General features: G+C 41.1%; 1 protein-coding gene across 8 annotated transcripts in view; it reads left to right on the top strand.

Annotated features, from left to right (window-relative positions):
* The window catches only part of ARHGEF28 (Rho guanine nucleotide exchange factor 28), a 196,749-nt gene that overhangs the window by 18,599 nt on the left and 164,962 nt on the right, over positions 1-13,188 (top strand). For 6 of the 8 annotated variants that reach the window (XM_080372217.1, XM_080372219.1, XM_080372220.1 and 3 more), the window contains 2 exons: positions 10,013-10,160; positions 11,985-12,278. The exons of 1 other annotated variant lie outside the window; for it this stretch is intronic. In XM_080372217.1, coding sequence (XP_080228343.1) covers positions 10,013-10,160; positions 11,985-12,278 — 442 coding nt within the window. Of the gene's footprint in view, positions 1-10,012; positions 10,161-11,100; positions 11,214-11,984; positions 12,279-13,188 lie in introns of those variants that run through there. One more of the 8 variants, XM_080372222.1, reaches the window with a different exon arrangement.

Genomic DNA, 13,188 nt, shown 5'->3' with positions numbered 1-13,188 from the left:
CAGATGAATGCAATGCGAGCCAGAAAAGCTGACAGAAGCCAAACAAAAAGCGAAAGGCTGACTGAGAGGGTGCAACTGTAGAAACAGGACTGAAGAGGGCAATTTTTTGTGGTAAGATGGTGCTGTAGAATATAAGGACCTGGGAAACATCTGGGCGTATTGCATGTGCACTGAATGAAATGCATCAATAAGTATTAATGTCTATGTCAATATGTGTTTCTTTTTAAAGTGGATAACATAAGAGGCAAATTAAGAGTGCAGAGCAGCATAGAGTTTTGCAGACATCTGTGTGTTATTACCTGTTACTGGGTTTCCTCTTTTTAGAGGAATTGTATTGGGTTTTGCAGTAAATAAGCAGTATTTTAGATGCCTGCATTTTTTTTTTAATTCCGTTGGATTCTAATTCCTTTTCCTGGGGCCAATTCTTGCAGTTCTCAATAAGAAACTTGTTCTTCTGCCTGTGTCCGTGAAGACAGTGAGCCTGTATTGAGGCTAGTGAGGAGGCAGAAAGTATAGCTTATTTTGAGGCATCAGCTTTAGGGAAATGCCAGTGTATGCAATTTCAGAAACTCCCAATACACCAGATATACTTCAGTTTGTCACCAAGGGAGAAGTATTGCAATAATCTTGACTGAAACCCCACAAGATTTAAGGCTGATCTATTAAAACCCAACAAAATAAAATACAACCCTTCATCTCACCTCCTCTTCAAAACAAATAAAAAAAATACCCAGCTCTGAAGTCATCACCATGCTATAGAGCTCAGCTTGTGCATGAAAACAGTCGTACAGAAACGGAGGTTAAGCTGAATTGTTTATTGCAGCTTTCTGTCACTTTGCTGGCCATTTTGTATCACCCAGCTATCATGTTATGAAGGCCAAAGACTTTGTAGACCCTTAAAAAAGCCAAAATATGTACCAGCCATGGAAGGAGGGAGAGGCCAGATAGGGAACTGTTCAGCTGGGGAGAAGTTCCCAGTGCTGTGAGTTAGCTAACCCTGCAGGAGCTGCTTTCAGAACAGAGTGGGCAGAACCCATCCTTGAGGAATAACTTAGGCAGCATTGATCCTGCCTTGAGGCAAGAGAATTGGTTAGTTGACTTTTCGGGTTCTCTTCCATCTTTCTTGTTCTTTTTTTTGCTGGGAGTGTGCTTTGTCATCAGTTTGAATGTAACAGAATGCTTTATTTTTTTGCAGTTTATGTGGGCTACTTAGCAGTCAAAAAGATGGCAATAGCTTCTACCAACACTTGTTTTCCTTTCAAAAGGGCACTGCATCTAAACTAAAGTGTGAACTTGCTAATATTTCATATCAAAAGAGGACAGTTTACTGGTCTTCATTATGAAATTTCTCCATTAGTGCTTTTCTCATCGAAGTTGTGCTGGGATCTTGCTAGAATCATCCTTCAGATTATATTCTGGGATGCAAGTGGTCACCAAACACTTTTCTGTCACTCTTTTGACAAGAATGGAGGGCTGCCTCAGCTGCTAGTTGTTGGGCTTCCCTTTGCTGTCCTGCCTTAAGCGAATGTGGGGGAGATACTTGTGTCCAAAGGTGTCTGTGCAAGTGCTTCTTCTACATTTCTCACAAAACTGCTGTATGTCGAAGAAGTATCTATAAATATTTGGTGCATAAAGCTGATTTTTTTTGAGAATCTGCTGTGCTGCATTTCCTGCAGGCAGGCAATGTCTTATGTGCAGGAGCAGAGGCTGAAGATCCGTGTTCTACCTGTTGCAAATGAGTGACGTTCTCAGGGTGCTGGTGTTTTGCACTGTGTAAATCAGCAGAGAGCCAGTTCTTCTCAAAGCAACCCTACGTGCCTATTTAATTTTTATAAAAATCTACATGTAGGCTTTTGGGCAATGTGTAATACTAAATATGACTGTATGATCACGTACCTTGTCTCCAGTCTGCATGTGGAATTATGCTTGTTCTGTTACTCTGGATAGAAAATAAATCAGTTATACTCAGTTGCTTTTTCTCTTAAGTCATTAAATTGGGGACACACCCACCCACCCATTTTTGTTTAAGATGTTATTAGCTGTACAGTTAGAAAGTTAATGCTTATAGAGAATTGTTCAGCTTTTATCTCCTAATTAGTTTTTCAGTTTGTTACTGCTTTCCTTCCCTGGATGTAAGTGCTTCTGAATTGTGTCTTTAGCCTTGAATCCTATTGCATTCCATTCAAATAAGGCATGTACTTTCTTAAATAAGTCCATGACAATGTTTACTGCAGTCTGTCTACAAGAACTATGTGGTGGACATTATAAAAATATCACTGATATTATAAAAATATCACATTAGAAAGGCATGTTTATAGCTTTGTCCTCGTTATTAATGATTTGAGTGTAGTTGTTTTGTGTTTTATTACAAAAGCACTTTTGTGTAGGATTGATTGTAGTTGCAGCTAAGTTGCAGCAAATGTCATTAAAATGGTACGGTTGCTCAGGGGAAATATGTTGCCACTATTCTGGTCTAAGCATACGTAAAATATATTTAAACAATTCACTTTAAAATGTAAAGATTTTCTGAAGTGAGTCTTTTGAACAGTGAGGAAATATTTATGTTAAATTGTAGTGGCTAGTGACAGCTTACATAGAGGAAAAAGCACCATTATTACTACCAGTACTTGGGGATTTGCATTTACTTCAAGATGTTGGGACTTGCATTTTGGGAGCAAAAAAGCAATTTTTTTACTCCTGTATGTTTTTATACCCCTGTATATTTTTCTTGGAGCATGTGGTGACTGTACCATTATATTTACAGATAATATCCTTGAAAACACTGAATAAAATATTATTTTTCAGGCTAGTATGTTGCTTATATAGTTTGGTAAAGGCGTTTTTAGTGTACTTTAGGATGTATTATTTTTATGGTAAAAGCCTGTTGGGGAGAATTGATTTATACAGGCTGTGTATGCACGGATAGGGACCAGGCGTGGAAGTTTGTTAGCCAGCATGAAGGCCTTGGGCTGGAAGCCTGCTGGAAGTCTTCCTGCATCGCACCTGTTTTGCTGGGGTAGGTTGCTGGTGGTGGCTAAATGAATTCAAAGTGGAAGAAGCTCGGTTCAGGTTAAGGGCCAGCTTTTTGTGAGGCCGTGGGGTGACTTGCAGCAGAGTAGGGACCAGGCATGCTGGAAGTGCCACGGTCGCCTCTTTGACCCACCCTGCCTGCCTGGATGCCACCGTGCCTCCTGCGAGGGTTTGCTACCTCCCTTCTCTTCTCCTCATGGGCAGCCTGCCGCAGTCCCTCTCTGGGATGCAGGAGAGGGTCGGAGCGTGGCTGGAGGTGGGAGCTCTTCTCCTGAGGTTGTGGGGAGTCAGGTCTTTGCTGCTCCTTGCCTGGGATGTGGGGTGCAGAGGACCAGCTGTGGCCTGACCTGGTCAGTTCTTGAGTGCCCTGGAGAAACCAAAGGAAAACATAAATGGGAAAAACCTGTTTGGTTACATTGAAAGCATGCATAGAGCTATAAATCCTGTTAACAACACAAACCTTCCTAATCTCCTTGGCACCGGGTGGTAGCGTGGTGTTTTTACTGGTGATAAAAGGTGTCCTTTCCTTTATGGAGCCCAGAGAGGTCAAAGCTGCCAAACGTTTGCTCAGCCACAGGTTTAATGCATTAAGAATTGGGTCAGTCTATCTTAATGCCTTCATAGCTCCAGCTTCCTCTTCCCAAACCCTTGTATATGCTTTTTTGGTTTTTATTTCAAGGATCGCAATGATGATCTTGGCTGTCATTAAATAGGTGGCAAAACTCTTCCTGGCTTCAATGGACGAAGGGTTTCTCCCATGCTCTTTTTCTTCTATACCATATCTGGGATCTTTTCGCAGTCAGAGATGCTGGTGTGGCTGCCTGAAGTTCTCTGCTGTTGCAGGCCTGGATGGTGTTTGGGGGGTCTCCAGTTCCTTCCTGTCCCTGTGGTGGTTCGGTAGAGCTGAGTACTTGTTCTGAGCCACTCAGGTGTAAATCTAAGGGAGGTAAAGGCTGGTCTCAGTAAGTGCCCTGGGACTTTAAAGTTTGCTTTCTCTACAAGTCCATCAGAATTGACAGTGTCTGAATTTGAGGGCAAGTACTTTCCCCCGAATCTGCCTGAGAAGACAGCTGTGACCGGGAGTGTGTTGATTTGCCAAGATGGTGAAATGGCACAACTTTCCCCTTGCTTCGATTAAAAGGGAGTTGAGTTATCTGAGGTCCACGTGGACCCTGAGTGGCGTGCTGGAACATACCTACACATAGAAATAAACCTGTAACTCCCTGTTAGATTCTTCCATGTCCATGAGGGTATAAATAAGCTGCTTAGGGAGAGGAAGGAATGGGAGAGAAGTTGAACTGTTGTTGGACAACTGAATTTGTGAAAATGGTGTCAAAGACACCTAGCAACGGGTAAATTGTCAGGAATCTGACCCAGTGAAGTCCTCTGGGTCCACGATCTGACAGCTGCCCTGTATTCAGGCCAGTTGGCTGGTTTTCCAATGAGGAGGTGCCTGTGTGACTTACCTAGTTTGGGGTTTGGTACCTAAAAGGATAAGAGTTAAGCCTAAATTCATTCTATATTTAGAAGTACAGAAGAAGTATGCCAGTTGGGATGTGTTTCCAGCTTCAGTGTCTGGAACAAACTCAGAACAAACATTGCTTTGTAGGAGCACAGCGTTTTGTACTGATAAGTGAATTAAGGCTTCGTTACCTACCTTTAAATGCTGATAACTGTAATTTTAGTCTATTCATGCTTTAGTGATATGTCAGTGTCAGAGGTTTTCTGCAGACTTGAGAAGGTACTTTGGTCATGCCCTGCAGAATGGGGTGGGAAGCTGTGGAGAAGTGCTTTTCCCAGATGTGGTGAGAGTGATGCTGAACAAATGTTTTCTGTGAGTATGAATTTCTCATGAAACTCCTGATGTAGTGGGTACATGTTTTGATTGAGAGCCTGGATTGAGCAATAGGGCTCTGCCAAGAGGCTCTATTACAAAAGAGTTAGCATCTCCCAAAAAGCTCCAGGAAAGCCTTGTGAAGCAGAGGGGCATCGCTTTAGTGGAGGAATACGTTACTGAGCCTCATTGCAGGATCCAGTCCGCTTCCCTCCTTCCTGCATGCCTTGCTGGGAAAGGAGGAGGAGGATGGAGCTGGGATTGCTCCCACTTCTGTCACTCTCTGAGTTCATTTGTCTGCAGAGGAAAGATCTGTTCAGGTAGTTTCTGCTTCAGCCTGCTTCCTGAGCTGGACTGGACTTACCTGAGGGAGCCAGGAAATAAATGTCTCTGAGGGAATGGGTGTAATGGCAAGACAGAGGTTACCCCTCAGATTTAAGCTAATAAAATAAGCCTTTTCTTAAAGGGCTAATGTACATCTTCTGGGTTTCTGCCTAGGTGAGCTGATTTTCTGTGTGCAAAGAAGCTGATAGAGATCAAGTTCGTACATGTTTCTGAAGCTCTGTTGCTCTTCTCTAACACTGAGCTTTAATAATTACTACAAAACATAACTCAAAGTAGAATAGAATAGAGTATTTCCATTGGAAGGGACCTAAAATGAGCATCTAGTTCAACTGCCTGACCACTTCAGGGCTGACCAGGAGTTAAAGCATGTTGTTAAGGGCATTGTCCAAATGCCTCTTGCACACTGACAGGCCTGGGCCATTTACCACTTCTCCAGGAAGCCTGTTCCAGTGTCTGACCAAGGTAGTTGTGGCACTGAATTCTTTTGGGTTTTTTTTTTTGTTTACAATGTGTATATTTTTCAACACTTTGTATGTTAGTCTTTCCAGGCTTTTTTTTTTTTATGTGACTTGTGACACCCTAAGTTGTTTTTGGTTTTGGTGTGGGGTTTTTTTTCCATTTTTTTTATTATTTGCATCAGTTTCTTCCCCAGACCTTCATGTGACAAATGCTGGGGTGTATCATCTTTGGGAGAGGTTTTTGGCCCAAAGCTCTTCAATGTATTGATGAAAGTTGTGGAAGAATGTACAGTTGTTGTTAGTAAGATGGGCAGCTCTCAATAAAACAATGAATTGCCTGTGTGCCGAGCTGATAGCGTGGTTAAAGTCAATGTCATTGAGTGCTTTGTAATTAAATGCAGCTAAAAGCAAGGTCATACTTCCAAGAACAGAGTGCAAGAACTCTGCAAAGAGCTAAATAAGCTGGCAGACTTTTCCCTCATCTCGTTTTTCCTCCTTCTCCACACTGAAAGTCTGCATTTAGTCTGGCTCATGAGCTGGCTGAATCCTGCCTTTTCCAGCTGCAAATTCTGGAGGTGGCTGGCTCACAACATGCATAATTTTCTCTAAGTATATTTCTACCTAGGATTTTTCTACAATGGACTGCAAGTGATCTCTGTTTGAAGAAGAAAAAATAATTAAATTGTCCTGGTAACAAAGTTAGCTTTACACGGAGGAAATGAACAGGGTGCTAATTGCAGTGCTATCTCACTGTGAAAAAGAATGGGAAAAGACCCTTGATGTGTGCATAGGCATACATGGAGGGGACACCTCTTGCAGCAGGAGTAAAAGCATCCTCAGAGTTCAGTGGTATTTTTGTTTTCATGTGTGTAATGAATGAGCCTCTACCAGCAGTGTTTGGAGGGAAGTGCAGGTGGTCATAAAAGTGGGAAAGGCTGGTCTGCCAAATAAACACATTTGTGCCAGCAATGCAAATGGGTTGTGGGTGCACTGGTCTCCATCAGTCACATCTCTTTGTGGTATTGTCTAGCTGCATTACACCATCTTTTTTTTTTTATTAGTGCATATATGGAAGGATGTAGAGTATATGAATGCTACATGTGCAACATATTGTCTAGTAATTATGTTAACTGTACAATAACTATATTAAAATGTAAAAAAATGTAGAAAAAGAAAGTTTTTTGCAAATGTAGGAAAGGAATTGATCAAACATAGTGTGAGATTCTTCTTTCTGGTTTCACTCCGTCCTGTGAACACCATTTCTTTTGCTGCATATAGATCCCTAACGGTTTTATTGGAAGTATTGCTTTACATTCAAACCTGGCGTTAAATAGATGTAGTTCTGTGCTAAGGGAAGATGGTGCTGAAGGAAGATATGCTTTAATATTCAGGTTTAAATGTAGTTTTAGATACAATTTGAACAGCCATGGTGTTCCCTTTAGCACAAATCATTTTATCTTTTCATGTATTTTCCAAAGAGTGGACTAGCATATCTTACCTTGTAAAGATCAGAGCTTCCATGGAGGTTGGTACTAGTGTCTTCAAGGTACAGTAAGTATGCCTTCCCAAACAGAGGCTAAGATAGGCTCTGCCACGTGTAGATCTGAAGCCAGTGAGGTTCAGGCTGTAGCTCAGAGGAGAGGATGAGGGGGCCAGAGGGGCTGTGGTGGAATAGGAGTTGTCCTGTAAGAGGGCAGGCAGAGCATGGCTGGCACGGGCCGTGGCTGCATGGAACAAGTGTTGTGCAAAGCAGTGGATGTACAAGAAGGGATGAAAGTGTAGGGGTGAATTCCAGCAGTAGTGGGATGCAATTGTAAAAGTTTTCAGGTGGTGAGAAGGGGGGGAGATGACATAACTGCACCAAGGGTATTTTGGAGAGGAGTAGGTGGGAAAAAAAAAGTACTTTGAAGCTAGAGCAAAAGGCACTTGTGGTATCCAAACAGCAAACTGATGCATGTTTTAGTAGAGGCAGCAAGGAAGAAGATGTTGGCATTGAGCAACGTGAAATGAGAACGTCTGAAGACCAGATGGATGTGATGGCAAGTGGGAAGTGCTGGAGAAGTTGATAGGAGCTTGTCCTTTGTGAAGTAACTGTTTCTGATGCCAGGTATAGTAACCATCCAGTATCAGAAAAGGTGTAGCTTAATATTCCTCTGTGAAAGTTACTTTCTTGGTTATCTTTGATCGCTGTCTAGTAATACACAATTTAACTCTCTTTTTGGATCATATGGGATTTTCCAAGGGAATCAATTATTTGGCCAGATACAATCTTGTCACCATTTTGCCTTCCTTCTGTAAGATGTTGCTTAAATACCAGCAATTTCTTCTTCTGGATTGTTGTAAGAAGTGGATTATGAAAAACTTGCTTTTCATAATATATAGGTGAGCTTTCTACTCCATCTTTTCCCTTTTGTTTTTTTTGTTCACCTGTTAGAAGGAGTTGTGAAATTCTCCCTCATGCCTTTACATTATGCAGTGTGATCAGTTTAAGATAGTCCTCTGTCCTTACTGCATCTAAATAACATTTTTAAAAAATGAGCAGTATAAGCCAATGGCTACAATTCGAGCTTGATTCCCCTGCCCTTGACAAGAGTAGGCTTATGAAATGAAAAATATTGCCACAAAATATCTCCCTTGTTTCACATAATTAGTGCAAAGACAATGTCAGATCTGGCTGGCTATGTAGTCCCTCAGCCTTAGCGGTCCAGAGGTTATAGAGGTGGTCTGGGAGTTGTGGCCACAAGTGCCTGTGTGGAAGAAATTCTGATACGCTCCCATGTACCAGGCTGCTGTCAGCTGAACATCCACTGGAGCAGTCTGTGGAGTGTCTTCAGGGATTTACCATCTTCCTGTCTCTCCAAAATAGCCATCCATATTCCACTCAACAGACAAAACGGGTTATTCACAACTAACGTAAAAGGATTATTTAAAAAAAGGATGATAAATTGATAATAGTAAAAATTAATAAAAATTCTGGGTATAACAGTGCAAAACCCAAGGAGAAATAGGAGAAAACACCTGGCAGCTGTATAGTAACACATCAGGCTACTACAAGGAGGTGCCTTATCAGTTTCTGGGGATGACAGGCATGTTCACTCTCGATACTGGACTCCTAACATTGTTTACATCTATCCTTAAAGGAGCAATCCTATCAGAGGCAGATTTTGTGCCTGAAACTAGCCTTTGACTTCTCATCCCTAGTTCAATTGATCTGTCTGTATTTAAGAGGAAACCAAATGCAGGATTCATGCTGTTAAAAGTGACAGGAGAGATTGTCTTTGGGGAAGGCAGGAGATGTGATCTGTAGGGCAGCAAGTCTTGCTGCAGTAAAGTGTGTGTTTGCTGTGTAATGAACAGGGGAAGGAGCTGGATGCTGGTCAGGATGATCAGGGGCATAAGTGGTTTTCAACCACGGAAATTTTTGTGCTGCCATGTCGTGCTTTGGTTTTTACCAGACTTGTTTATGGAGCTGGTGGAGTCAGTGCTGTGGTAACTGCTTTGAATAGAGGCAGGGCAGGCATCGTTTGGACGTGTGGATGGCCGAGATACTCTTCTGCAGCATGTTTTCCTGAAAACACCGTTTCTGCCAGATGTCGGGGCATTCTGTCTTATTTAGAGCAACTGTGGGATCCAGGGACTGTGGTGAGGCACACTGTTCTCCTCTTTGAGGAAATGCAACTTCATCTACATTTCCTCCCTCAGACATGTCAGACATTTGTTATTGTTTGCTTCTTCTCAGATCTCTTTCCTGTTCTTTTTTGAAGCTATTGTGTGATGGATTTTTCTTGGCTGGTTGCTTTCTATTTACTATAAAGAAACCCATGGGCAGCTATCTGGGAACTGGTATTCTCTAAAACTAGCACAGTCAGTTGTAGAATTACATCAGTGCTTTTGTTTTGTAAACTGAGTCTAAGATAATTTCAAGCATTTTTAAATTTTTACATTTTTTTAACACAAAGTGTGCTTTTGTAAATAGCAAAATACTCAGGTTTACTGACTTGCTTATTCTAATGCATTTAAAATAAAAATAAAATAAAAAGTCATATTGTATAATTATATGTATAATTTTATATATAAATATAAAAGTTATATTTATATGGGTCAGGATGAAAGGGATTAGTTGAAAGACATTATTTAAAAGGCAGTTTTAAAAATCACCTTTGCTTGTGCAGGCGTAAAACCAGTGTTATTTTCCAAGTGGAAGCAGAAAACTGCAGATTTGTTATTGGATCTGTACAGTAGAGTTGAAAAGTATAATATAGACTTACATCTGAAGTATAGATCACTGGATTTGTTGGAGATGAAAAATTTACTGGATGTTTCTGAAGGTGCTTTCATTTTTCAGGGACAGGTGACTATACGTGCAAAATTTGACAGAGATATTTACCTCCCAGAGGATGCCGAGTTTTACTTTGTTTATGATGGATCCCTGAAGAGGCATATAATGTTTGCTGAGCGAGTTAGTGACAGCACTCTTCGGTCCATTGTTCCAGGTGAGCGTTAACTCCTGTTTGCATTTTCATCTCTGTGCTGTACCCTACTCCTTTTTCAAAGCTGGGCACAACTGGACAAGTTGGTGTAACTCTGTTTTAGAGGAAATGCAGGAACTGAATGATAGCCTTTATGATCCATGCTGAGTGTGAGTGACCACAGGTGATCCTGCCTTTTGTAGCAATACACACCAGCAGTGTCAGGTGTGGACAGTGTTACTGGGCTTGCATAGTTGGGTATGCATTAAAGGGATGGAGTAATTTTTAATGTGAATTAATTCTATGTCACAGCCATTCACCCCTGGGCATCCTAACACCTGCAAAAGTCATGTTTTCTTCTGAGCCTTTCCTGCGTACAGCAATCAGCCTGGCTTGCAAGGCCCTCATGGTGGAGGTATGCAATGCTTGGAGCTCTGCTGGAGCTGTACACAGTGTAGAGGTGTCAGGGAAACCATTCCAGGGGTGCCTTGTTGCAAGCAGGGGGGTTTTGTGTTACCTGCCAGCTGGTGCTCTGCCTTGGTGTTGCCCTCATCATGGGTGTAACATAAACCTTGGTTGTCACCCTTACTGTGTGCTTTGTGACCTTTTCATTTGTGAGTAGGTGGCTATAGACATGATGTACCTGTGCAATAGGATCTGCTTGTTATTTGTTCTTGTTTTCTAAAAGGGATTTAGAGTCTGAAAGTAACTGCTGAGTGTAAAAAGGGAAAGTTCGCTGCTGTTACATGGTGGCTCCTTTGATCCTGTGAAAGGCAAATGATTGCCATGATTACAACTGGAGAAAATGCAATGCTAGGCTTACTCCAGGATAGCAAAGTCTTTTTTTTTTTTTAAGAGGCCTGAAATGACACTGTTAAATGATTTTTTTCTGGGCTAGGAATAAAAGCAGGAGGCTACAGGCAGCACTTAATCCTCTGCTGTTCCCAGTGGAAGCCATGAACAGATGAAAATAGTGTGTGAGGTTAAAATATAGCCCTGCTGCTGTTAGTGTTGTTTCATAGTGGCCAAATTAAACAGAAGGGAGTGCAGAGCACTTTGAAAACAACTGCAGATTTGGTAAGTACATGCTTCCTTCTGCAGTTATTAAGCTACATATATGCTTGTTAGTTATTCAGGGATATTTTGGAAAATTTGGATTTGCACTCATAGTACATCATGGTTAGCTCTCCAGTAAGGGGTACTGCTTGAACCACTTTTAGATGTATGACATCCACCCTCACTCAGATGGCAAAGCAGAAGGAGAGGTGGACAAGGTGCTTAAGGGGTTTGAGAGAGAAATTCCCTTGGACTTCGAGCATCCCAGCTGTAAGTTAAGGGCTGACAGAGCATTTTGTCAAGTCTGCCAAAAGCATGAAGTGTGCATTAATTAAAAGCTTCTGGGTTTTGGCCTACATGGAGACCCTGGTAGGTACAAAATGGGTGTTAATAAATAAGTATATTACTCAGAGGTCATGCTGCAGGCTGCTCTGCCTCTCTGTTCATGAGCATCTTATTTTTTTTAATTTTTTTTTTTAATTTGTGGGATTTCATCCTGATATGCCTACAGCTTCTTTCCATTGTGGTTAAAAAATCTTTACCCAGAAAGACTGGTTCTAGAATTATGTTAGTATAATTGGGAAGATGGGCTGTTTGCAGTCTAGTTGAATCCAAGTTCATCACTAGAAATGGTTGGTGGATGCCCTATGACAAATAGGTATAATTAGAGGGAAGAATAAAATAATTCTGGATGAGCAGTCACAGCTCTTAGATCCTGTGGGGAATGAGGAAAAACTAATATGTTTTCTGAACATAGGTAATGTTAGTGATTAATTTACATTATAATTACAGGCCATGGATGCCAAGAAGCAGTTTCTGTCTCTGTGTTAATGTACACAAGGGGATACTCACCTGTGGTCCTTGGCAGCTGTCCCATCACTTACAGAGAGAATCTGTGTTGCAAGTTGTCTCGCTTTCTGGTTGATCATGCGGAATGTGTCACTGCCAGTAGTCACAAGATGTTGCTGGATAAGTTTGGGCTAAGGAGGGAAGATCTGCAGTCCCTGGATAATGATTTGATGATGGCTGTTGCTCATGAAGAATTGCCATTGACCTGGAACATCCTAGGAAGCTTCTCAGAAGGTGGTAAGGTTTTATTTTAAGTTGGAAAGCTTTTAACAGCGGTTTGGTGTGCAGTTCAGGGCAGAGTATCTTGCCGTTTTATCCCAGGTTCTCAACCCTTGTGCTTTATTTTGTGCTAAGATAAATCTTTGTTCAAGTATGAGAGGGGTAATCAGAGATTTGCTTTGTGCCTAGAGGTTCAAAAAGGATAATAATGTTTATTGTAATTTGGTCTCTCCAGAAGCTTTTTGTGCCTTGACTCACTGTGAATGCAGTTTTTTGTATATAAAAGACCCTGCTTTTGCAAGATTAAAGAGCTATCTGTTTGAAAGTGAAGTATTGCTGCTGTGATTCTAACCAAGTGAGATATTTTAATTACACAGACAAAAAGGAGATGGTCATAAAACAGAAGAATGTGTTATTGTAGACATTCTGATGTACAGTGTAAACATAATTTATATCATGGTTCTGTCAGTGTTTGTGCTTTATTTATGACTATGATCATTCTTTGGGGAGAATATCATAAAACGACTTGTGGCTTTTTTATTGTAAAGGAAGTGGAATGAAAATATACATGAAATTTTACATTAGGGTATGCTATTGAAAAATTTTGTAACAAAATCAGGTGAAATTTTCCTGGTTTCAGGTTTCATTGCAAACAGAAAACTGTAGTTAGGTTTTGCTGAAGAGTAATTTTTTTTGCAGGCCCAGCTGATTTATAGCTGAGGTTGGAAACAATGTTAAACTTAATGGCTGCACATGTTTTTCATTGAAAATTTGGCACTTTTGGCTGTTTTCCTTTTAGTACTTTAAATTGCTAAAAATTGGAGGATGGGCAGTTTACATATGAGCCAAACTGAGAGTTTCATGCAAGACTTTGGGAAGTAAAAAACCCCAGCACTTAGCCTATTTCTTTGAGTGAGGGCTTTTTCCC

This window comes from Falco punctatus (genome assembly GCF_963210335.1).
Source record: "Falco punctatus genome assembly, chromosome: Z".
In the NCBI taxonomy this organism is placed as follows: Eukaryota; Metazoa; Chordata; class Aves; order Falconiformes; family Falconidae; genus Falco; species Falco punctatus.
The sequence above is the reverse complement of the archived record's forward strand: the minus strand, read 5'-3'. Positions and strand labels throughout refer to the sequence as shown.